This window comes from Hoplias malabaricus, chromosome 9 (genome assembly GCF_029633855.1).
Source record: "Hoplias malabaricus isolate fHopMal1 chromosome 9, fHopMal1.hap1, whole genome shotgun sequence".
NCBI lineage: Eukaryota > Metazoa > Chordata > Actinopteri > Characiformes > Erythrinidae > Hoplias > Hoplias malabaricus.
The window spans coordinates 22,822,306-22,848,004 of record NC_089808.1 but is presented as its reverse complement, the minus strand read 5'-3'; the positions used below and the strand labels follow the sequence as shown (position 1 = coordinate 22,848,004).

Here is a 25,699-nt window from a genome sequence, read left to right as displayed (position 1 = left end):
TCAGAGTTGTCTGAGCTGCAGCTCTGAACAGACAGTGAACGCAACAGGAAAGGTGACGCGTGACGGAGCATTTTCCTGTTTTGATGTCCTTGTGATTTTGTATTTGTAAATCAGAAATAACAGGTCATTTATCATATTATAGATTAGTATTTATTCTTTGACAAAAAGTGCAAAGACATTTCATCTAGGTTCTTCAAGATGATTATTTTTATTTAGTTCTCGTCTACGGCAACGAATATTTTTTTAAATATTTTTCGGTAACAAAACTGACAGAACCATGTTTTTTTTTACTTTGTAACCGGTAACAGATTTCTTGTCTTTGTACACCAACTCACCCAACACGACTAACCCAATGTCATTCGCTCCCATCTCCACGGTGGAGGCTTCAACATTGCAGCAGCGTGAGTTGGCTTTTTTGGTTCTTTACATTGCTAGAAGTTAATAGTTACTCTCACCACAGTTTTCAGAAACCAGCGAATTTTTAGAAATACCTCCTGCTGTAGGGCTACATGTCTGGACGTATATCTGCTGAAACATATCTGAAGAGTAGTTCATCACAGTAATAATAATGTGAGTAATGAACAGAAATCAAATTAATCTCTTCTTTAAAAATTTGCACACAACCCCCCCAATATTAGGTAAAATAATCCTGTTGAGAGGAGATCTGAGCCACGTTAATGAGGTTCAAACTGATGTCCCGAATATTTTGAACAAAACATCTCCAAACCCAACAAGTCTTGTGGGGTGTTCCCTGTGTGTGGTAGTCTGTACCTGCCAAAAGTGGGCCAAGGAAAGGCAGCTGGTGATCTGGTGACAGGGTCATGAGAGCAGCATTAACCCCCTCAGCAGTGTGTGCCACGGTAGCTCTTCTGTGGGACTGGACCAGTTAGTCTTTACTGGTTGTGTTTCTTTGTACCACTTTTGATAGGTACTAACCACTGTATAAATGGGAACAACCTTAAGATATGCTGTTCTGGAGATGTGCTGAAGAAAACGTAATGATCATCACATTTGGGCCCATGTCAGAGGCGCTCAGGTCCATTGCTCCTGCTTCTTTTGCTGAATGCATTTTGTTGCCTTGAACATGCACTGAGCTATGACAATAAAGGCCATTCTCTCTCTCTATTGTGCAGAATTCAACCAGATTTTAGGGTTTCAGCTGAAAATCAAGACTTACAGACAGCTGAATAAAGTAACAGCCAAACTGCTCTTGCAACAGCTCATACAACATGTAATCAATCTGATCTTAATAAAGGCCGCTCTCAGATCCCAGTTACACCTGGTAACTTCATCAGTCTTGAGTATCAGGATTATATCTGGTTAAGGCCAAGCCACAGCGTAAACTAACCTAAATTAAGATGCATTTACAACAGATACAAATCTAAGCGCTCAAACCACTTTAGGATGTGGTCAGAGACACATTTTGAGCCACATGTTATAGCTGTGTACACACATCCATCTCTCTAGAACACATTCAACCACCAAAACCTCTCCTATGACCTCTTAAACTCCCACTACAGACAAAACTCCTCCCATACAACACAAATTCCTCCCATTACAGCTGAAGTTCCTACCAGACAATCCAAACTCCTCCCATTACAGCTGAATCCAAACTCCTTTTATACAACCCAGATGCCTCCAATTACAAATTAAACCCTTCCCACTACAGCCAAAACTCCTCCCAAACTCTTCCCATTACAGCTGAAGCTACTGCCACATTGCCAAACACATTCTATACAACCCTGACTCCTCTAATTACAACTGAAGCCCCTCCCACTACCAAATCCCCTCCCACTAGAGCCAAAACTCCTCCCATACAACTCAGACTCTTCCCACTACAGCCAAAACTCCTTCCAAACAACCCCAACCCCTCCCACTTCAGCCAAAACACCTCCCAAACAACCCAACCCCCTCCCACTACAGCCAAAACCCCTCCCATATAACAAACTCCTCCCTCTATGGCCAAAACGCCTCCCATATAACACAAACCCCTCCCACTACAGCAAAAACTAGTGCTATACAGCCAAAACCCCTCTTGGTACAAATGTAACTCTTCCCATACAACTAAATTCTTCCCACTACCACTGTAACCCCTCCCACTACAGCTAAAACTCTTCCCAGTACAACCATAACTCATTCTAAGTAACATAACTCTGTACAGCAGAAACTTCTCATACAGTACAGATAGGTGTCACATGAAGTGACCAGGGGTAAATAAGGGGTAAATGCAATATAATGCATTATAAAGAAAATGCATTAATAATGTTATGAATAATTTCTATTATGCAATACTTTGAATTCCTTTTTTCTCTTTTTGCTGTCTTTAATTTAGTATCAAAGACAATTACCACCCGTAAACACATTCAAGGCTTTTGTAAGACAAATCAATTTAGTTCGAAGAGTCAGTGGAGGAGCAGTTTATTCTGACGTAACACTATTTTCTGTTTCAAATCAGCACCTGCTCAAAGTATAAATCTAAAATCTGTGGGAGTAGGATTAATATAAGTCACAAGGTATATATATATATATATATATATACATATATATATATATATATATATATATATATTATCAGTATTTTTAAACTGACAAGGAATATATGTGATATGTGATTCTGGGAATACAATACGATAAACAACAACTTTTTACAGTTTTTATGTGTGCATTTACTCCGCCTCTTCTCTCAAAATGGTAACATTTAAGTCAAGCTCGAGCTTATCCCTAAAGTTATTAAGTGACGTTAGATAAACGCTCAGTTAACAGGAACACAGGCCTGGAAATATTTACTGACTGTGATCATCCTGGCATTACTCAGCACTTTCCTGGTCGTAGATGACGTTATTAGTTTGCCAAAAGCATGGGGACATGCTGAAGGACAGTAGTTTCTGACTGTTGTCATGGTTTGTGTTTAATGCTCTAATACGAGGCTAATACAAAGCCAGATATGCATCCTAACGTGCTGCTCTTAAAACTGCCCACCACCAGCTCAAAGCATGCTGAGTCATTGTACCCCTGTGACCCAGATTGCTCAGAGAGGCCATGAAGGAAGGGACTGAAGTTCCTCCTTCTGGAACATTACTCAGCTATAGTTCCTCCCTCTAAACTGCTGACCTTCCTGTGGCTTACGCACACGCTGTTGAGTCATGAGCAATGAAAGCCAATGTTTTTCCAAGTTATTTCAAATGTCTAACTTGTCCTGTGTCCTGTTTGATCAGAGGAAATAAAAAATGTTTCCCTCCAACACTTAGCAGGATAACAGTTCTATTAGCATTTCATTTCTTTACTTTTTCGTTAGTTTCTAAGACACTGGACTCCTAATAATCATTTAAGGCCACCAAACAGAAGCCCCCTTCAGATAAACAGCATAAAATGGGGCATATCATTTTTTCAGTTGCACATTAAATTGGTCATCTAGTGCCCACCAACACTCACACTGTGAAACAACATCAACTAGTCAGTTTACTGTGGGCTATGTAAGTCTGAAAATGTGATAAAAGAGTTCTTCTGGTTCTGCTCCAACTCTGACGTTGAGTGCAGAGACTAGAATTGCCCCGCCCCCTTGTCTGAATCTGTCCAATCACAGCCCTGGACCCGCATTTAAAAGCAGCAAAACAGACAGGACAGGCACAGAGAAATAAGAGCACTGAGTAAAAACAGAGAAGATGAGAATGGAGAAGAAAGAGAACTGAGCGAAAACGGCTAACAACTTCTGTTCCTCGATCCTCACTGCTGTGCACTCGGAGTCAGGGTGAACAGCGAGTGGTTCATCATCATTTAAAGGAACGGGTTCTGAAATCTGCCGTTCTGAACAGGGCTGTTCAGACAGGAGAACGCTGCTGTGGTGTTTGATCCTAGTGGTGTTTTGATGTTTCAGTAAGACCCAGACCCAGGAATGTGTTCACTAGTGGGAAAGGTGTAGAATATGTCTCATGTTAAAACTTTCATTTAGAAAATAGAAAATAAAGCTCCACTCTTGCTTCAGATTTGAACACATCCAGAGCTGGAATTAGAGTGTACAGTCTCCCAAGTGTAGCTTTGGTTAGTCAAGAAAAAATGGTCCTAAAACAGTGGACAGAATTTGTGAAGGCCAGTCAAATGTAAGTAAGACAGAGGGCGAGTGAACTTCTCTGACATCTACAGACATGTAGCAGACAATATAATATTAGATATCGGCCACAGGATCTCAGGGAAGGCCTTGCATTCTATTTTAAGCGAGAAGCATCTGGAAAAGTGAAGAAGCTATGCTGGGCCAAGGCCTTGTGAAATCAACTGCAGGAAGCAATCTAGGACATGGGTTACTGCTCTAATTTAAAATATACATATAATGGTAATCCATCATGAAGCCAGATCAGAAGATCGTTGAGAAATAGAAATCTGGCAGGGTCAAATCCAGTCTGGCAGTTAACGTACTGTATTAGTTGAGCGTGAACATGTTGTGTGTATTTAATGTGCCCTACATTTTATACCCCTTTTCCCCTTGTGAACACAGTTCTGAGTTTAACTGAAATGTGACCTGCTTTGATCAAAACACCACGAGGATCAAACCACACAGCTGCGTTGTCCCCTCTGTTCAGAACGGCCGCTTTCCGCTCCTGTTCATTTAAATGATAATGAGCCGCTCGCTGTTCACCCTGACCCCAAGCACACAGTAGTGTGGAGCGACGAGCAGAAGCTTTGGGTTTTAGCCATTTTCCCTCAGTTCTCTTTCTTCTCTGTTCTTGTTTTCTGTTTATACACAGTGCTCTCCACTTGTTGTGTCTGTTTTGCTGCATTTAACTGATTGGACAGACTCATACAAGGGGGCGGGGCAATGTGAACACTGTCGCTCCATTTGACATCAGAAGCAGCACAAAATCAGAATGACTGACGGGTTTTTGGTCTTGTTTCACAGTTTGTGGGTTGGTAGGCTCCAGGTACACAAAATAATAAATAATATCCTATGTAATGTATATAATAGACAGTCCAGACAACGGCAGAGATATGGAGTAATGTTTATCAAAATTGCTGTTGTCAGAAGGTAAAAAAAAAATGGTGCATCCCATTAATTCAGAGGTGTTAGAAAAAAAATACCAGAGAAGATCTGAACACATTCCTTTCCCTCTTCTTGTCAAAGCACTTCAGACAATCAGTACATGTACAAAACTGACACAATTTACATGTCCACCATGTTCTTGCCGAAGGTCATTTTCTCATCTTCTCGTCTTTAGATACATAAAGAACAACAGAGGGTAAAGGAACAGGAGGCATTTGTTGCCAAGTACAGTCCTCCTGGGTCTGGTGACTTCTCACCAAGAGCTGCATTGAAGTCTTCAAACAAGGAGACGTGACGTGCTTTCAAAACACCAGCTAATGAGCCAATGAGCAGAGGTGGGGAGTAACTAGAAACACTAACTCAAGACATGTACTTAGCACTTAGATGAGTACTTTTTACTGTGTTTATACTTACTGACTAATTTCTGTTGGCGTGTACCGTGAGTGTTTTGTTATCAGGTCACACCATTAATTTGAAGCTTTAGCTTTTTTTTATTTTAAACCAAAATGATGAATGTGAGGGACAGAGTGGTGCACCCTTCGGTTTTTGTGCTGACACATGCTGGAGGTTCCACTGCAGTCCTAGAAGTTACTCAAGACTCATCTACTTTGGTTGTTTTTGGATGCTACCTTTACATTTTACCAAGTAACAATATTTCTACTTGAGTCTGGACTTGGGTTACTCTACCCACCTTTGCCAAGGAGCACCCTGAAGAACAAATCACCTTCAGTCAAAGTGTCTCACTCAATGGGAACAATTAAATAGTCCTTTTACTGTTAGTGAGGGACGTAATGTGCCAAATGTTCCATATCCATGTCCTCTTCAAGAAAGTCAAATATCAAGTATAAAATCTCCACTGTTGAGTCCTACTGGGTCTTACTCTCTGTCGGCTTCTCCGGCTCCACGTCCAGGTCAGTCAGGCAGCAGTAGCACATGATCTGAGTGTATTTGGTGATGGTAGCTGGCAGAGGGTACAGCAGACAGATGAGAGACAGAGAGAAAGAAGAGACAGGGTCAACACATTAAATTTGTCAGAGAAGGCAGCACTACTCAGAACTCTCTACTGAGAACGGCAACACAGTCACGTTGAGCTTGATACACAGAGCTTTTAGTTTTTGAGAAACAGAAGTGGGAAGAAGCACAACACTCTTCCCGCCTCGTAAATCACATCTTACGAGTCAAAACATCTCATGCGAAGATTTTGAGCTGTGTTTTTCTGTTTTGATTTTGTCCTTATCTCCACCCCTCTGTTACCTGCCTAAGTCCTGCCCTGCATCGGCAAATAACCAGTTGGTGGTCAGTGATTAACAGCCCTTGTGTTTACAAACCTTTGTCTGTGTCTCTTTGGTGTCTGTCATTCCGGTGTGAATATTCGTGCTCTCTTTTTTCAGCTTATTTCTTGAGTTTAGCTTCTTCTTTCAATTTACTATTTCTTTCTATTGTTGGTTCCTTTTATTGTGTCTTTGTTTTGGATTAAAATTCCACGTATGCGTTTACATTCAGTCTCTTTACCTGCTATACATGACACAGACAACTCCTAATGTAATCCTACAACATCCAACATTTTCCTTGCATTTTCTTTTTCTTCCTGAGGTGCATGTGTAAGAAGCACTGACCAACAGAACAGGAAACTGTGGAGCGATGGAGCCTAAGGTCATCATGCTCAAAGTAAATAGTCAAATAAAAAGGATATAAAGCATGGAACTGAGTTTGTTTTGAGTGAAGGCTCTCCTTTGAATACCTTTGGAATAAGTGGAGAAAGGGAAAGTACATGTATCCATTTTATTTAGTACAAACTAGAAACTAGAGAACACACCACACTCCTCACAGACAGTCACCCGGAGGAAACCAACGCAGACACAGAGAGAACACACCACACTCCTCACAGACAGTCACCGGGAGGAAACCAACGCAGACACAGAGAGAACACACCACACTCCTCACAGACAGTCACCCGGAGGAAACCCACGTAGACACAGGAAGAACACACCACACTCTTCACAGAGGACCCCTACCTGCTGCGCCACCATGCCACCCTAAAAACTAATAGCCAAAATCTCAGAATTAAAAACCGAATACCTACACAAAGAATGAAGATCCAAACAGCCGAATATTCGGGGCTAGCCCTAGTACAATCTTCACAGAGGTGACCCAAAATATCAGTGCAAAGATGAGGAAAAATAAATGATAAATGTTTTAAGACATCGAATATTCCCCATTTACCACAGCAAATCAGTTTAGGACTACAACGTCAGACGTAACAGCAGCACCCACAATCATAAAGCATAAAGAAGACCAAATATCTGCATCTCTACGGGGGCAAAGCCTTTTTACCGCTCAATTTCTTTCATTATCACTCCATCAGTTCTGAGAACTGAGAGTAATAATTATCCGTTTGCAGCAGAGGGGAGGAAGCTGACACAGTCCTGATGCTCTAAACCGGAAGGCTAGAGGGATAATCCACGCTTTTCAAATCTGTTAAACTCCTGCAGCGCATCTCAGATGCCGATGCCATAGGCTGGGCTCAACACAGTCTATTGCCAGTGGCCTCTGGCAACATTTCACGTTTTAGACCGATTTATCTGGACTTAAAGATCGAGTCATTGACCACAAAGCAGGAACACACAGGACAGAGCGCCAGTCCATCACAGGGCATCTCACACTCCTCACAGACAGTGACCAAAGCAGGGATTGCAAACAGAACCCTATGTTCCTGTAGTGTCACCGCACCACCCTTTAAAATACACCATCATCTTACAAATAAATAAAACACTTACCGTTTAGCTTACTGACCCATCTCGGCCTCTTTTCTTCTGGGAGGTAAATACACAGGTAATACACTGGCACACCAGACAGAGCGATTCCTACCCCTATGAGGGAATTGACTGTGTCACTGTAGAGTGGAACAATGACCAAGAACAGGCTGCACAAGCAGTAGATGAAGGGAAATAGGAGCGTCAGCTGAAGGAGAGAAGACAAAAAGGGACAAAGCACAATGCACAACACTTTTTAATGAAGTTCTCTTGCATTAACCTCAAGACAGAGAGGGGCGGCTGTTAATACTAATCCAGTACCTTCACAGGCCTGTGTCTGTCCGGCTGAGTGTAGCGGAGGTAGATGAGGCCGGCCACAGACAGACCTACGTACAGCCAGTAACTGAAGCTGAAGTAATTGATGAGCTGGAACACGTCCTCCACACACAGGAAGATCAGCCCCATAATGCCCTGTAAGATGCAAAGCAACATGCGGTATAACTGTCAATGCCATGTTCATTTTTTCCCAAAATAACCAGTATGCTACACTTGGAATGTATAAGATAATCTGCATGCATAAGAAAGGGAAATGTCACTTCATTACAGTCAGTAAACACCAGAATCTAGCTTTTTTTCTGCAGTGTGAAAACGTAAACGAGAGAGGAAAGTGTAGACAAAGACCTATAGTTGTTATCACTCTCAGTGGAGAGTCATTCCAGGCTTGGTGTTGATCCCAAACTAGCTGGACAATGCCCTTTTGGAATGAGGCCCAAGGACATACACAAGCCTCTACATGATGAGGGGTATTCTGGGACAGCAGATGGTAGGTGTGGAGTGCCCGATACGCCACTATCTTCTAGCAGAATCCTAGGGTAGATTTCCTGCTCTGGTACCAGTAAAATCTCTATGGGTGACTCCCATTTCTTCATTTTAACTCTACCCCTTGTTTTTGAGTGTTATCTTGTTCCTTGGAACTAAGTCGCCCTGCAGCAGTCTTTTAGGAGCCTGATACATCATCAGAACACAGAAAAGAGCAGTGCTCAGGCTGCACCCTGCTGCAATATTAGAGAAGTACTCCTGGACTTTAACATAGTTAAATTTAGAGCATCATCCATTCATTCATTGTCTGTAAGCGCTTATCCAGTTCAGGGTCATGGTGGGTACGGAGCCTACCCAGAATCACTGGGCTCAAGGCGGGAATACACCCTGGAGTGGGTGCTAGTTTTTTACAAGGCGACACACATTCACAACTAAGGATACTTTTGGGTTGCCAATCCACCCACCAACGCATGATAATGAAGCGTTGGAGGAAAGAACACACCACACTCCTCACAGACAGTCACCCGGAGGAAACCCACACAGACACAGGGAGAACACACCACACTCCTCACAGACAGTCACAGGGAGGAAACCCACACAGACACAGGGAGAACACACCACACTCCTCACAGACAGTCACAGGGAGGAAACCCACAGAGACACAGGGAGAACACACCACACTCGTCACAGACAGTCACCCAGTGGGGCTTGAACCCACACCTTCAGGTCCCTGGAGCTGTGTGACTGTGACACTACCTGCTGCACCACCGTGCTGCCCTTTTAGAGTGTCATATGGTTTCAAAAGGTCAGCAAATTTCAGCAATCCTGGATTTCCTAACCAATGGGACATTTGCATAGTAGTAGCAATGCTTTATGCTTGGATTAGACATAAAACATTGAAACTGTATTAAACTAAGGTAATACAATGATTCTAATAGTTTGTAAAGGAGAAAATACAGACTGGTTGCTTGCACCGCCATCTTGCCAGGGATTCACATATCCCTACCCCTCTTTCCCAACAAGAATTGAGACACCTCACCCTTAGGCAAAATGGAGGGGCAGGGCTAAGTGATAGGGCTCAGGGGTGAAATCGGATTCTACTAATACTCTGTTTGCCTACAACTGTAACATGAGAAAACAGTAAGTTGCTCCAGATAGGTCTGTAAAAGAAAGAATCATAGACTCAACTTGAAGGGAGGTCGAATAAATGAGTGTAGTGCCCTAAAAATAGAAGATATCCAATAGGAGATTAACAGGAAGAAGAGGGGGAGAGCCACAGCTGATATCTTGGTTGCGGTGAAGTGTTGTAACTGAGAAGGAGTCACTGAGAAGGAGTCACAAAGACCCCTTCCAATTTAAGTTCTTTCACCCAGTGTTGACCAAGGTGTAGGGATGTCCTGGTCTGATCTCAAATACTGGTATCAGGGCCAGTCAATATTGGATTTATTGAGCATGGAGCTATGCCCAAGCTTTTATCTGATGTCAGCGGTCACATGGGTGTCTTAAACGGAGAGTGAAATTTGTAGCGGGATGTGGCAAAATCGTCTGCAGGGTAGAAGCAGTTTAAATTGGAGAACAAAAGCAGTCTAACACTTATAACTGCTATAGTGGTTACATTACTCAGTTTGAGTGTTCTAGTTTTTAGTTTTACTCCAGTAAAGCTGCACCAAGTATTGTATTGTATTTATATTTTGTATACTATATATAGGGCTGGACAATAATTCAATATCAATATATATCACAATATTTACTTTTTCAATAACAATGATATGATTTCTAAACAGATATTCAATTTTACCACATACATTATTTACAGCATCAGACACTGACTGACGGTCTGTCGTCCAGGGGGCGCTGTCGTCAGTTTTTTACGCTAAATTTTAAAGTTAGCTTAAGAATATTAATATTGACAAAGCCAAGAGGTTTGGCTTTTTTATGGTTGATATCAATATCAGAATTATATCGATATACCTCTGTCTTGAGGTATCGACAGAATCTAAGAACTACATCGTATGCACCATAAAATGTAGTTCTTAGTTTCTGTCGATACAACATAATTCCGATATTGATATGAACCATAAAAAAGCCAAACCTCTTGGCTTTGTCAACAGAAACTAAGAACTAAACCCTGCAGAGATGCACTGCACTGTCCAACAATATTATTTAAGAAAATACAAGTATAGTATTGAGACTCAATATCAGAAAATACTCAATAATAAATTACACAGATCAGGGGAAAAAAACCCCACTCTTTTGTCTTTTGTCATTTTATAGTAACTGTTACGTAGTTTTAAAAATGAAGGGGTGACACAGTGGCGCAGCAGGTAGTGTCACAGTCACACAGCTCCAGGTTGTGGGTTCAAGTCCCGCTCTGGGTGACTGTCTGTGAGGAGTTTGGTGTGTTCTCTTTGTGTCCGCATAGGTTTCCTCTGGCTGCTCTGGTTTCCAAAAACACACGTTTGTAGGTGGATTGGTGACTCAAAAACTGTCTGTAGATGTGTGTGCGTGTGTCGCCCTGTGAAGGACTGGCGCCCCCTCCAGGGTGTTTTGCTGCCTTGCGCCCAGTGATTCTGGGTAGGCTCTGGACCCACATAAGTCGAAGATGTACTATGCCCAAAGCCAAGCACTACCTAAAAGGGAATAAAGCCCAACAGCACTGAGATGCATCCAATACATTTGGAATGAGGTGGTGTGGTGTTTGTGATCCAGAACTAATTAGTCAACATCGGTACTTGACCTCACTTATGTTTGTCACACAGTAATGCACAAGGGTTGAGGCTGGGCTGGGTGGGGTAGAGAGAGGGGAAGAAGAAGAAGGGAAAAAAAAATATATATTCTATCTATCCCCACCCAGCCTTTGCTATATATATATATATATATATATATATATATATATATATATATATATATATAAATTGTGATGGAAATTTATTTATATAAATGATTCATAATCAATAGAGATATTTAATCAGCAATGGCCACGCATGTTTGTGTAAACTGAAATTGTTTTATTCCTAATTCTCTGTGTGAGACCACAGACTTGTGTGTATGTGTGTTTCAAATAACATATTGACACCTCCCTTTGTCTCCAGACCAAGGAGATAGAGGGGGAGGCACAGGCCACGTCTGGAAAGGTGTTAGAAATACAGGAGATAGGGGGAAACAAATGGTGGGAAACTCTGAGTTTTGGGAACAGGATACAGTAAAAGATGACTGAAATGTAAAAGAGCGAACAGATGGTGTACTTCAAAGGGTTTTCCACGTATAAAAAGACGCTGATCAAAAATAGTCAGGAAAAAAAAGAGGTGAAAAACAGCGTTGCGCGCACGTCCCTCTCTCACGTTAATTAATAAATGCTGTCTCACTTGATGCCGACTCAGAGACTCAAAGAGCTGTCTTATTTTCTGTCATGATTTTTCCACCACTATATATATATATATATATATATATATATATATATATATATATATATATATATATATCTCACACTGGGTGGGTAGGGATCTACAAATTGTAAACAACTTTTACAAACATTTATCAGAATCATAAACTTGTTTCGGAGATATCCTTCACATCAGACTTACATTAAACAGAAGCGCAGGGACAGGAGTGTAGCGCTTGGCATGGATCAGACTCAAGCTGTCAGGGAGGTGGCCTTCTCTCGCCCCCACATAGAACAACCTGCCACAAGAAGGTGGGACAAGATAATCAGACAGAAACGTAACATCTCTATGCCCTACATAGCATAGTTCATATTCGTTGTGCGACTGACCGCTACTTTAAGTGGAAGCTATTGTTGACACAGATGTACAACTGCGGTACAAAAGACGGGGTATAATCTTCACAGAAAAAGCAGGACATGAAATGGGACGCTCTGGAGCAGCTGTACATTAATTTAAATTCACCATCATTATTGATAAGAGATGCCTAAAGCTAAAAACAGGGAAACCACACCTTGAGGCAGCAATGATAGAGGCGTTAAGTCCTCCATAACAGGACATAGCCACAGCGATGGGAATGATCCAATTCATGGGTCCGAGCACCTGGTTTCCGAATGTCTGACGAAAATGGAGCAAAAAAATAAAAATTTATATAGTGATAAATCTACTTTCATTCTTGTATTCAGTCTTTAATAGAGATAAGATATAAATAATAATAAGATAATATCATTGGACCCCAACATACCACTGCAACAGCATCACTGGCCATAAATGAAGGTATGTCCAGCACCACATAGTATGCCACGTTGGTCAGAAGGTAGATAATAGTTACTATAGGCATGGAGACGGCAATGGCTAGAGGCAAATTCCTGTATGCAAAAACAATAACCCACATCGATCCTGAATGCAAATATGACTGCAGGGTTTTACCTGTCAAATATGAACTTATTCAAAGTCAAACCACAATAAAACAGTTTTTTTTTGTGTGTTAAAAAAGTCCAGAGATGGATGTTTATTTTGTCAGGTCAGATAATAAAGTCTAGCTCCATCATCTAGCTGGGTGATGGGGTGGCAAGGCATTTGATAGGCTTCTATTTGTGTAATAACCACAACATGAAACATAAGCCTGCAAGACCTCTCTGGATTCACAATCTCTTCAGTGACGAAATTGAGCGTGTCCCAGCCAGAGTAAGAGAACAGAGCCGAGTACAGAGCCAGAGCGATACTGCCAGCCTCCATGGAGGAACCTTCAAATGGATTCTCGAAGTTCTTCGTTTCTCCTGTGGCACATGGGAAAGTTGAAACTTAATGTTTATAAAGTAAAATAATATCTTAACTCCATCATCCTGTAAAAGCAGTGGTTGTAGTTGATGACTGATTGTTTTTTTATTTGGCCACAAAAGAGAAATCAACCTGGTAAGAGAGGTAATGAAATTTTAGAAGGAATTTATCATTCATGGACATAATATCACATTATATAGCCATTTTCCACCAGTGTAGAACCAGTTCGGATCCTGTTCATGATCCTATTTTTCCACCAACATAAAATGTTTCCTGAACCAGACAATTCTTTCCCAGCTAGACCTGAATAAGAGTACATCTGTGGGTGGGTCAGGCACCCAGAGCCTCAAATAAAGTGTTATCACACAGTGGAGCTAAATGGAGTCATTTACAGCTAATTATATTGTCCTCGATATAATGCTGGGTTAAAGACCAGTGAATCAGACGCATCCGTGGAGCTTTTTGGTTTGAAAAGGTAAAATGAAAAATGGGAAATTACGTGTTGTTTTATTTGCAAAGAAAACAGAGAAATAAAAACAGGAAAATGCTCCATATGTGTGTTTTGGCTACTTTTCTCTGCTGTTCACAAACTCAGCAACATTTACACATGCATCATATCCAGAGGTGGGTAGTAACACACTACAATTACTTTGTTACATTTACTTGAGTAACGTTTTGGATAAATTGTACTTATAAGAGTAGTTTTAATGCAGCATACATTTCTCTTTTACTTGAGTACATTTGTGAAGAAGAAGTGGTACTTTTACTCAGTCACACTGAGTTACAGTCTGCTTGCTACATATTTATTTATCCATCCAATGCATGACCTCTTTATTTTGTTTTGTTGAGCCTTCCAACAGAGGCTCTGTCATATGACTGCGTCTCACCAATCAAAAGTAGCGATCAAACAGAGGCAAGCTGTCACATGACCGCACACAAAATCCCCTCTGCAAACACAGGCTGAAAAGAGCACAGAAGCACAGTACAATGGCAGAGACGATTATTTGTTGGAAAAGGATTAATTGAGACCTTGTCTGATATCTGAAACTTAACATTGCAAATGATATCAGCCTGCAATATTTGCTGCTATGACTCATTACCTGTATAATGCTCGACTGCCAATGTCAGTATTCATGTAACTGCTGTGACAGAACAGTACCTGTGCAATACCTACACAATTTATGAGCAATATCCATGCTGTGAACTTGTGTAATGTTTATTTTTATTTTTTATTTCTCTGCAAACAGATGTTTACATATTTATGTCTATAGCATATCTTATTTTGTACTTGTATAATGTGTCTACTTATTACTCTTGGTTTACTTTATTTACTTTTGTATACTCTGCTGCTGTAACAATGCGAATTTCCCCCAGTGGGATAATAAAAGCCTATACTATCCTGTCCTGCAACATAGTGCACATTCAATAAACTCGGCTCAACGGCCACAATTCTACATCTTTACTAGTACTACAGTTGCACAGATTAGTATGAAAGCTTACTCTTTACCTCTTATTATCGTTATGACGCCAATGGAAATGATGAGGATGAGTGACATGATCTTGGTGTAGGTGAAGACATCTTGAACCAGAGTGCCCCACTTCACATAGGCACAGTTTACAAAGATCAACATACCTGAGACAGAAAGGAAGAGGCATAATTCATTCAATTTTAAACTAAGGAATATCTTTTCTTTTAAAGCAGCCAGCTCAGAGATATATGTTTTACAACAGCGACTATAAGAACATACACTAACTGAGTCACTTCTTCTCTTTGGCAAATAATTCAATTTATACAAAATAAGAATACCAGGATTATTTTTTTGTAATCATGATTTAAAAATATATCTCCTCACAAAAAAAAATACAGCTTTACACTTTCTCAAGAACATGCTTCAGTTCCAATCACAGCTTTAGGACAATTGATATGGCATAGTCCAGATCCTAATACTAAAGCTCCAGCCAGTGACATCTGAGAGTATGCTGTTGCCCACTCAAAAGTTAGCACTGCGTCTGTAATACTGACGTCTGTTTTGCCCAGAGGGAACACGGCCCAACTGGCAGAAAACTCTATTCTTCTCTGCATTCTGGCTGTCAGTGCAGGCAGCCTATGGGTTTAGACCAGGCGGTAAGTGGCACAGCAGGTAGTGTCTCAGTCTAACAGCTCCAGGGACCTGGAGGTTGTGGGTTCGAGTCCTGCTCCGGGTGACTGTCTGTGAGGAGTGGGGTGTGTTCTCCCTGTGTCCGCGTGGGTTTCCTCTGGGTGACTGTCTGTGAGGAGTGTGGTGTGTTCTCCCCTTTTCCTCCGGGTGCTCCGGTTTCCTCCCACGCTCCAAAAACACACGTTAGTAGAAGTGGACTGGCGACTCAAATGTCTGAGTGAATGTGTGAGTCTGTGTGTCGGCCCGTGTGGCGCCCCCTTCAGGGTGTGTCCCCAGTGCCACCCTGAAGTGGATAAGTGTTTTCAGATAAGGAATGAATATAATGTTAACAAAACTGAATATTTAATAGCTTTTTAATGAATAGTTCAATGTTCTGAAAATCTGACTTTCTGTGATTGACAGGAACATTAAAGGAGGAAGATAGATAAATAAAGAAGTTCATAATTAATAAGTCAGCAGTAAGATTTTTTAAATATAGCTTAGCAGATTACTTACTGTAGAACCCATATGGGGTTAAAAATATATTAAAACAACTGGGCTCCTGAAATAGACTGTTCTTGTTTGTGACTGGAACAATGTAACAGTCAGTGCCAACTGTACAACCGTCACCAAATACTGATTTTCACTGACCCTGCTAGCATAACTCAAACACTGTTCTTTCATTTCTGATGCTGCAGCAACTGTCAGTGCCACAAGGGATTCCACAAAGCTGCATTTCTCACATGAGCCTGATAACTTGAGTCAAACATGAAGCCTCCTCAGTGAAACGGAATTCCCAACAGGAAAACCCTGCCTTTTAGGCTTGCATTAGTCTTTCAAGCATACTGACAAAATCTAGTAAAGTGAAACAAGCCCAGAGTCTTCACAAGGGAATGTCCAAAAGCACTGGGGAAAAAGTAAGCTTATGGAAAAACTCCAGCCTAAATGTTCTCTTACAAAAGTTGACCACAGTGACTAACAGCACTAAAGCGATTACCTCCACTTCTGCAGAAACCACCAGTCGTCTGCCACTGCTCAACATTCATTCAGTAAAATTCCCCCTGCCTCAAACCCTCTGTGGGATCTTTCATCTTCCTGATGTGACATGCAAGTGTAGTCAAACCGATTATCACACTTAAACTGGACACATTATACCCCTTTTCAACAGGGAACACACTTCTGGGTTTTAATGAAACATCTGTGATCTACTTTCACCAAAACACCACAAGAATCAAACGCCACAGCGGTGTTCTCAGTCAGGAGCGAGGAGCAGAAGCCCTGAATTTTAGCCGTTTTTGCTCTGTTCTCTTTCTTTTCCATTCTTGTTTCCTCTGTTTTTACTAAGTGCTCTTGTGTTTGTTTTGCTCCATTATCATCTTCATTTGTTTGTTTATATTGTGGTGCTCTTTATGCCGTGTATTATTATTATTATTATTATAGGAAAATAGTGTAAGCAGAGACAAATTACAATACTAACACCTTACTGAAGGGCAACGTTCATGAGGCTATGCCCAGAAAATGAATTATAAATATGAATATAAAAATGAATGAGTGTAGGCGGCACGGTGGCGCAGCAGGTAGTGTCGCAGTCACACAGCTCCAGGGACCTGGAGGTTGTGGGTTTGATTCCCGCTCCGGGTGACGTGAGGAGTTGGTGTGTTCTCCTTGTGTCCGTGTGGCTCTCCTCCGTGTGCTCCTGTTTCCTCCCACAGTCCAAAAACACACGTTGGTAGGTGGATTGGCGACTCAAAAGTGTCCGTAGGTGGGTGTGTGTGTGTGTGTGTGTCATTGTTACCCTGTGAAGGACTGGCGCCCCCTCCAGGGTGTATTCCTGCCATAACCCTGAACTGGATAAGTGCTTACAGATAATGAATGAATGAATTATGATTGTCTATTTATGGTTATCATATTAATGCATAGACTTGTAAATGATGCCCTTCATTAAATTATCATATTATCTCCATCTACATGGAGGACTCACAGAGACAGGCCGCAGCGATGAGTCTGACAGCGTCATACGGTGGTTGGCAGGTGGGGTAGAGTGCCTCCACTAGGTAGTTGGCGAAGGTCAAGGAGATGACTGCCTGGCTGGCCGGCTCCACCAGGAGAATGGAGGTCCACAGGCGGATAAAGGCCAAGAAGCCGCCGAATGCCTCCAGGATGTAGGCATAGCTGGCACCAGACTTGCCGATGGTGGTCCCCAACTCGGCATAACACAAGGCTCCGAAAACAGAGAACAAGCCCCCAAGAGCCCAGATAACCAGGGAGAGTCCGTAGGAGGCGCTATAGAGCAAAACGCCCTTAGGAGACACGAAGATCCCAGACCCGATCATGTTCCCCACAATGAGGCAGATACCATTGGCCAGAGAGATTTCCCTCCTCATGACCATCTTCTCCTCTTGACCTTGAGGACCTGTTGGAGCCTTCAGGTCAATGTCTGAGTCTGCCCGGGATGGGGGACAAAGCCTTTGCCCCATGTCCAGCAACTTCTGCTTCATGCTGGTCAACAAAGTAAGAGATAACAGATATTTGAATTATATGGTCAGGTCATCGCAGGACAAAATCTGGAATATATTTGAATATTTATTGAAATGCTCTTCCTAAATATTATTAATTAATATATTCATATTTTGTATCTGCTTCATCCTTTCCACAGCCTACCAGGAATCACTGGACACAATTCAGGAACACACCCTGGACAGGGCTCCAGTCCATTAGAGGGCACCACACACCCAGTTCCTTACTCACACACACTCATTGACAGATTCACATATTCACATATTTGGACACTTTAAACAGTCAAACCACCTACCAACCCCCCGTTTTTTGGGGGTTTTTGGAGGAAACTGGAGCTCCTGGAAGAAACCCATGCAGGTATAGAGAGAACACACTACACGCCTCACAAAGATTGACACATGGTGGGGCTTGAAACCACAACCCCAGAACCCTGGTGTTATCCAGTCAGTGAGTCGCCTGATTACTTCAGTCCACCAGTTTTTTTCAAACGCCTGCCAACTAAATGCCACTGAACAGTTTACCGTGTCTGTGGAAAACGCATACAGCCCAGATCTATCACATCCTAGCTATCATTGCGAGCAAAGACTTGGGGGAGAGGAAGGGCAATCCCACCCACCAAGAGAGCAAAGACAGTTATACTCTATTGAACTGATCCAGCAATCTCCTGATTATAGGATGATAGGATGAATGCCAGCTGAATTTCATGTTGAATGGACTCATAAAAATGGTCCAAAAATGACTTGGAATAAAATCCGGTTACATTATTACTCGTAAAAATGTGAAGAATGTTTTTTTCTTTTTGACATATAAAGATTTGTCCAGACAGTGATGATATGCTGGAGGGTTTTCTGCACGGCAGAAACCATGGCCATTTCCAAAATTTATTACGAAAAGAAACACAACACAAAGGGAAAATTGCATCACGCCTTAAAATTGATGTTCACGATTGTAATCAATAAACACTTTTTATAAAATTTAGATGTTTCCTCACCATTTGATGCTCTCTGGTTAGTTTTTGCTTGAAACTGGTTTAATATGTTTACGAAGCCCCATTGTCTGTAAATGAGTATGCTAGGCTATCTCTCTCTCTCTCTCTGCTTTTTGCAGAGAGTAATCTGGAGTGTTTTTAGACAACAGAGAGAACTCCAACCATTAAAAATCACGAACCGAAATGAGGATTGAGTTATTCGTGCTCCATTGATAAGTAATATTGACTTTTTGCTGTTTCGGATCACTTAAGATGGAAACTTCTCCAAACAAGATGGCTAACTGCCTTACCAAAAGTGCTACAAAAATAAACAAATCAAAGACACCATTCCACCTTAAAAGACACTGAGCTTCTAAATGTAAACAACCAGAGAGAACTGTGTTTTCCCACCATCGTAGTTGTTCCCTTTAAGCAACTGAAACATCTTATATTCCTATGTTTAAGTTGTCACTTCAAAACAAGCTCTAGATCATTCATTTGGGACAAACCCACTAAACACACTACACCAAGTCAAATAACAAGAACAGAAATTCAGATACAATACCTTTAACGTTCTGTGATGACATACAGCAGAGAAGGTGAAATTGTGGTCGACAAAAATAGTAGAAAAAGGTTATAATTGTTTTCTGTAGAGATCCAGGTCCAGATGAAGGAAGGCTGAGGCTCAGAGTGAACTGCTGAGGTAAAGCTCCAGGGAGTTGTGTCGCAATCACAGACCAGGGCAATATTCAGAGATGTTTTTCCAAACAAGAGGACAGACGGCTTCTCAAGTTCCAGCATCTATTTCTAGACTTCTGTACTGATGGGGAGAGATAGAGAGAGACCCTCCCCTTTCAATAGCAAAGTTGAACAACACAGTCCACTGTGAAAGACTCATATTAAATTTGCAGAGAGAGCAGTGATTTACTTTATGATAATAATCAAAGTTTTCAAGGGTAATTGAGTGAACTTTTAAATCTTAAACCAAGGAGCATCTAATAATCATTACTGATTAGACACAGGGGAAAGGGACCCAAACTCGTGGGAAATAATTTAAAATGCAGAACCCTGTAACTTTGCATTTACCATGGTTTCTTTAGGAAGAGCACCACAGGGAGACTACCTAGTTTCAAAATAGCCGTCTAAACTGAATCACATTTCTCAGTATGAATTTCCCAAGAACAAGTGCATTCTACACTGTAAGTCGCCATCTGAACCATGGTGTAAACAGAGCATGGGAAAAGCTGACTGACTCCTGGCATTACAAGCATTGCGAAATCAGTGAAGTTGAACCTTGTGGTGTTTGTGAAGTGACAAGACAGCACTCGCAGTGTGGAAGGAATTATACACAGTTTAATAACACAGCTTCACAGACGAAGTCTCTTTTGGAAGTCGCTCTTTATGTACAGAACATGTTCAGTAATAAAAGAAATCACATCCCTGCCACCTGTACGTTGCTACATTGGCTATGCATTATTAGTCAGGATTTAGGATGAGTGACAGCAGAGAGATCGGTCTCTTATGTGTTTGATAAATAAAACAAACAAGGAATGACACTATTAGAGAAAAAGGCAAGCGTCTTCATTTGGGCCTAGCCTGTTTTTTAAGGCAACGAACAATTCTGACACATTTGGCACAGATTTAGTTATTTCTACCTATGAACATAAGATATGGTATATGTTGCCTTCTAAAAACCGGAGTTACTTACTGGAGTATTGAAACATAAAACTGCACAAGCAGTTCTCCCTCCATAAACTCAAACTGAGGCTGAGGAGTGTCCGAACATGAAGCTACACTGATTTGTCAAAGTGTGGCCTACATATCTCAGACCAACTGACTTGGCAAGAGAGCAAACCCGATGTTTGCAGCATGAAAAGACTGTGTGGTTTGCAGCCTCAGGGAAGACTGAGCAAACCAAAAGCTATTTGGGAAGCGTCCAGCTCCACAGTGGTAGGGGATGTGCATGAGAACGAGCTCAACAAATACAGTCCTATCCTAGGTAGCATAACAAAAGCATGGCCTCGAAATCAAGGACATTATTACTTTATCCAGGAATAAATGCTCCAGACAGAGGTCAAAACTAAATCAAGGCCAAGTGCTACCTTGCTTAAATGCTGATGTGAAAGAGTACCTCACAAATCCAAAATGATCTAAAAACGGGGAAAAAAAAAATCCCACTAAATCAGGTGGAATTTATTAAGCATGAAATTACAGCTGGACGATACGGGCAAGATTTATATCACGATATATTTCTTCATTTTGGTTGATACGATATAATATCCAATATCGATATAAACAGTATAAAACCCACTGAAAAACTTCCAAGAACAAACAAGAAATATGACATATCTGACAAACCTAAATGTCTTGGCTTTGTAAATACTAATATTTTTAAACTAAATTTTAAAATGAGTGCCCTGTAATGAACGTCAGTCAGTGACTGATGTTGCAAATAATTCATATTGAAATATTGAAAATGTGTTTAAAAATCATATCATTGTTATTGAAGCATTTTATATTGCGATATATACTGATATTGAATTATTGTCCAGCCCTACGAGGTTTAGCTTTGCTAATCCAATTCAGTGCAGCCCAGAACACAACTAGGCCAAAAGCCAAAAACTGTATGTGACAATGAGGGGGCTGTGGGGGTTAGAAGGTATGTAAAGCACTTTTCTAACTGCCTCTTGAGATGTAAACTTGAACATAACAACAACAACAATGTTGTTAAACAGACACATCAGGTACCAGTGGAACTGGCTTTGTAGGTGAAGAACAAGCCTTTTCTGAACAAGTCCCTCAGTAGAGTCCTGAGATATTCGTCAGTAATGTGGCGTAGGTCTCTCGGTCTCAGGGTGGGCTCTAAGACACTGAGCCACAGTCCACGGAGCAGCACATTCAGTCAGCAGGTATAAGTCCATACACAGGGTTAATCAGAACAGCTTGTGAGTTTCTCTTTCTACCCATCCCCTAGACCGAAACGTAACAGCTTGGCTGGTGCTGCCTTCTGCAGAAGGCATTTTTCATTCGCTCAAAGCGGTCTTCTCCTCTTCCCAGATTTAGACTGTAAATTCAAGGCTTGTCGTGTGCTCCAAGAATCATAAAATTGACTCCAAAGACAGAGAAGGATCCCTTGTCTAGAAAAAGTCCATAAGGTTGCAAATACAAACTGCACAACAGCTTGGAGCCACTATTCACCTACTTGCTCAGTAGTCTTTATCACAAACTGAATGAGAAATTGTAAGGGTTCACACAGCTCTTGATGTTACAGCTTGTAATGTGTATGTTAAGACCATGGCTAGAGCTGGACGATACGGCCAAATTTATATCACAATATATCTCTTAATTTCAGTCAATAACAATTTTGATATCGAAATAAACAATAAACAATCCACAGAAAAACAAAAAACAAAGAACCGAAAGGAAGATGACATCACCATCAAACAACAACCTCTTTGTAAATTATAATATTTTCAAGCTAACTATAAAATTGAGTGCAATGAAATAATGACAGTGCCCCATCAGTGATCAGATGCTGTAAATATATATATTTATTGATATCATGATCACTTTTTTTTAATGGAGTGTCCTTTGGAAAGTTTGAGAAAGGAGCTATACAAATGTAACGTATTATTATTATTATATTGAAAATGTTATTCATTGTTATTGAAAAATGTTATATTGCGATATATATTGATATTGAATTATTGTCCAGCCCTAATCATGGCTAATGCAACCTTATGCATTATGCCCAAACCTGCATTCTTCCCGAAATGCTTGAATTCTTTCAAAGCAAAAGAGATTTCCTTTCATAGCGTCCTCTGGCACCAATTTAGCAAAGTCATGTTCCACTCAAGAAACCTGCATGTTGTTTTGGTATAAAACCACAGAGGATTGTGAATAATAAGTAGTGTACCGAGGCGAGCCTAGCCAAGCTACAGAACGGCCGGAACCTAAAATAGTACACGACAAACGAGTTTGTATCACACTGCCACTAACTATGCACAGTATTCAAAAGCTGCCATTTCCCTACAGACAAACACAATAGCCGATTCAGAAAAAAACTAAATTGCACAAGGAACCAGACAGCGTCTTGTTGACTTTAGTGATGTGATTATAGGCATATGACATAACTGACTGTAATCAGTTATCTTCACAAAATTCATCAGACCCATAAATGACCTAATTGCTATGAAGGAAATAAGATTCAAACCCACATCCAATTTGGGCCAAGCTGAATGACTCTGCTGGAGCAGAAAAGCTACATTATAAGAGCCTTGTATGTTTTGCAGGTCATGGAAAAATCATGATCATTGCAGAGGAAGACAAAATCACTTAAATGCAGAGGCGAGGAACTCATGGAAAATGCTGACCAAGTCTGTAGGACCGAAAGCTTTATCCATGTTCATTCTGATCAGTTCAGCAATGTTTTAAAAGAGTCCTACAAGAGCAACTGTAACCAGCCTGGATTATGTAATTCCACACAGGAACAAGGAGAAAGTCCAATGCCTCCAGGACCCTCCAGAACAAGGGCTGATGTGTAAGATCCCAAGGATTGATTCCAAAGGCGATGTTCAGTCACACAGAAAAGCTACGCAGCAAAACAATCTGTTAAACGAACATCACACACGCTCCAGATTTCAGAAAAACAGATTTCCGAGATATTCCGAAAACAAGAGCAAACCTCAGAGGAGTCACTGAAAGGACTCCTGAAAGGAAGTATAGAAGTGTCCGGCTGAAAGGAGTTGGCGGATCAGAAGAGGTTGCGGGTGTTGTTGTATGAGCTGGAGAGTAGTGGAGCGCTGGGGGCACTGTAAGGTGGAGGTGGTGTTGGGGAGGTGAGGTCAGGATAGGGCTGCAAACCCATCTGCTTGTTCTCCTGAAGTTTCCTCACCACGACGCGGCAGAACTCCTCGCTGTGGCGCTCACAGGTGTCCAGCAGCTTGCGGACTTTGGCGGTGCGAGTGGGCTGGTTGGACACCAGCTCGTAGTCCTCGCGCATCAGCAGCTCCCGGGCCAGCAGTGCATCCAAACTCTGATTCAGACAAGCCTCCGTCATCTGCTGCACCACTTCCTCCCGCCGAGAGCTGATCCAGCGCCCGGCCGGACCTCCGCTCTCCAACGGCAACGGGAAATCTGAGAATGTGAGGGAGGAGATTACAGATCAGCCAAAAACAGTTAAAATGACTATGAACAATAGCAGCTGCAGTTACTTGCTGTAGAAACAAAAAACACCCTCCTCCTTGATTTCAAGAGAGTGCTGTAAAAGTGAATTATACTCTGCAACAGAGAGCCCTAAAGCAAAAATACCAAATCTTACCTAGTGTCCCTTTAAAATGTGTGTGGTTAATTTTGGAAATTTGAGGTCTGTCGCAAATCCTAGTGAACTGTTGACATACAGAGCATGTTATGTCATAGTGTGAGCTCTCTTGACCTGTAGGGTGTCCCAATTCTTAGATACCTTAAATATGCTGCCTACCGAGATACCTTAATCTGGCTAAAATTTAAGGCAGTATTGAACCGTTCCTCAGCTGCGAATCCCATAATGCAATGCAACATCATTCATTCATCATTCACTATGGGGGTGGGTCCTGAGTCTACCTGGAATCACTGGGTGCAAGGCAGGAGCACACCCTGGAGGGGGCGCCAGACTTTCAAAGGGCGACACACTCACACATTCACTCACACCTACGGACACTTCTGAGTCACCAATCTGCCTACCAACGTGTTTTTGGAAACCGGAGCACCTGGAGGAAACACACACAGACATGGGGAGAACACACCAAACTCCTCACAGACAGTCACCCGGAGCGGGACTCAAACCCACAACCTCCAGGTCCCCGGAGCTGTGTGACTGTGACACTACCTGCTGCTCCACCGTGCCACTGAATGCAAGCTTAATTCCCGTCTATTTTGCTTTTCTCCCAGAGCAGAAATGATTTTAATGCCAATAAAAACAGGAAAACTAGACTCCAAGGAATTCGCAGGAATGTGGAGGCAACACTAGCCACTGAGGTAAGTAAACACCTGTTGCATGCAGTGGGTGGGAACAAGCTGTGACGCCATTGGTCTACAGGTAGAGTGTCTCAATAATCTGCCTCATGAGGACAGACGTCCATTAGAATGCTACTGATTTAAACAGCCATCTACGTAGTCCGAACCTTTTGGGATGGACCTATAGTGTATAGTGTAGAAGGTTTGGGACAGACCTAGAGTGTAGCTTCATGCCATGTACCTTGTGGGTGTGTCTGCAAGGTGAGAGGCTGGATATTGAGGGGCAGGTCGCACTCAGTCTGAGGAGGATGGGGTTTAAGAGGGATATTGTAGTTAGAGATGGGCTGGGCCGTCTGGTACTGTGGGTTCAGGTTATTTTGAAAGCTCTGATCCAACAGAGGTTTTGGAGCATCCAAAGGTAAGGATAAAACTGACGGTATGGGTCCGTGTGCACCTGAGTGGAAACATGTACAAGGTATAGTTAAAGGAGCAGTCAGGCAATTCTTCAAATTCTTCTTCATCACCTTTTAAAACATGTCTAATTTTTGGTGCAAATTCACACCACCAACAGTGCAGTAGAAATGCAGGCTTAAAGAATTACCATGAGAAGGATTTGAGATTGTAAGGAAGGCTGGTTGGGACATATCTGTCTCCTGAGAGGAGCAGGACCCTGATCCAGATGTGGAGCTGTTGTCCTGTCACAGAATCATAATCAAAAATATTTCACCATCGTAAATAACATTCATATTTACAATAAA

The 25,699-nt window shown here is 41.7% G+C and overlaps 4 protein-coding genes across 7 annotated transcripts in view; 2 read left to right on the top strand and 2 right to left on the bottom strand.

Annotated features, from left to right (window-relative positions):
• The window catches only part of ccdc39 (coiled-coil domain 39 molecular ruler complex subunit), a 24,343-nt gene extending 17,472 nt beyond the window's left edge, over window positions 1-6,871 (top strand). The window contains exons 23-24 of one of the 2 annotated variants that reach the window (XM_066681153.1): window positions 309-401; window positions 5,208-6,869. The gene's annotated coding sequence lies outside the window, so the exon portion shown is untranslated. Of the gene's footprint in view, window positions 1-308; window positions 402-5,207 lie in introns of both variants that reach the window. The other variant, XM_066681154.1, reaches the window with a different exon arrangement.
• Window positions 5,858-19,651, bottom strand: LOC136707210 (Y+L amino acid transporter 2). Of its 3 annotated transcripts, none has more exons than XM_066681156.1 (10): window positions 19,513-19,651; window positions 17,445-17,962; window positions 14,833-14,958; window positions 13,180-13,324; window positions 12,790-12,913; window positions 12,559-12,662; window positions 12,189-12,285; window positions 8,107-8,256; window positions 7,810-7,993; window positions 5,858-5,993 (listed from the first exon to the last, which is right to left on the bottom strand). In XM_066681156.1, exons 2-10 carry the CDS (start codon window positions 17,959-17,961, stop codon window positions 5,899-5,901), a joined length of 1,542 nt encoding a protein of 513 aa, XP_066537253.1. In that variant the 5' UTR covers window position 17,962; window positions 19,513-19,651; the 3' UTR covers window positions 5,858-5,898. The 3 variants fall into 3 exon arrangements, 2 of the variants coding, with proteins under 2 accessions (XP_066537253.1, XP_066537254.1); XM_066681157.1 differs by lacking the exon at window positions 19,513-19,651 and adding an exon at window positions 18,276-18,563; XR_010804206.1 differs by having other exon boundaries at window positions 5,970-5,993; window positions 7,810-7,902.
• Window positions 18,215-25,699, top strand: part of LOC136707211 (sorting nexin-16-like) — a 24,200-nt gene continuing 16,715 nt past the window's right edge. Inside the window, exon 1 of the mRNA XM_066681160.1 lies at window positions 18,215-18,337. The gene's annotated coding sequence lies outside the window, so the exon portion shown is untranslated. The remainder of the gene's footprint in view (window positions 18,338-25,699) is intronic.
• ripk2 (receptor-interacting serine-threonine kinase 2) overlaps window positions 20,291-25,699 on the bottom strand; it is a 14,337-nt gene continuing 8,928 nt past the window's right edge. The window contains exons 9-11 of the mRNA XM_066681155.1: window positions 25,543-25,636; window positions 25,183-25,395; window positions 20,291-24,083 (exon numbers count right to left, since the gene is read on the bottom strand). Coding sequence (XP_066537252.1) covers window positions 23,701-24,083; window positions 25,183-25,395; window positions 25,543-25,636 — 690 coding nt within the window. The 3' untranslated portion in view covers window positions 20,291-23,700. The remainder of the gene's footprint in view (window positions 24,084-25,182; window positions 25,396-25,542; window positions 25,637-25,699) is intronic.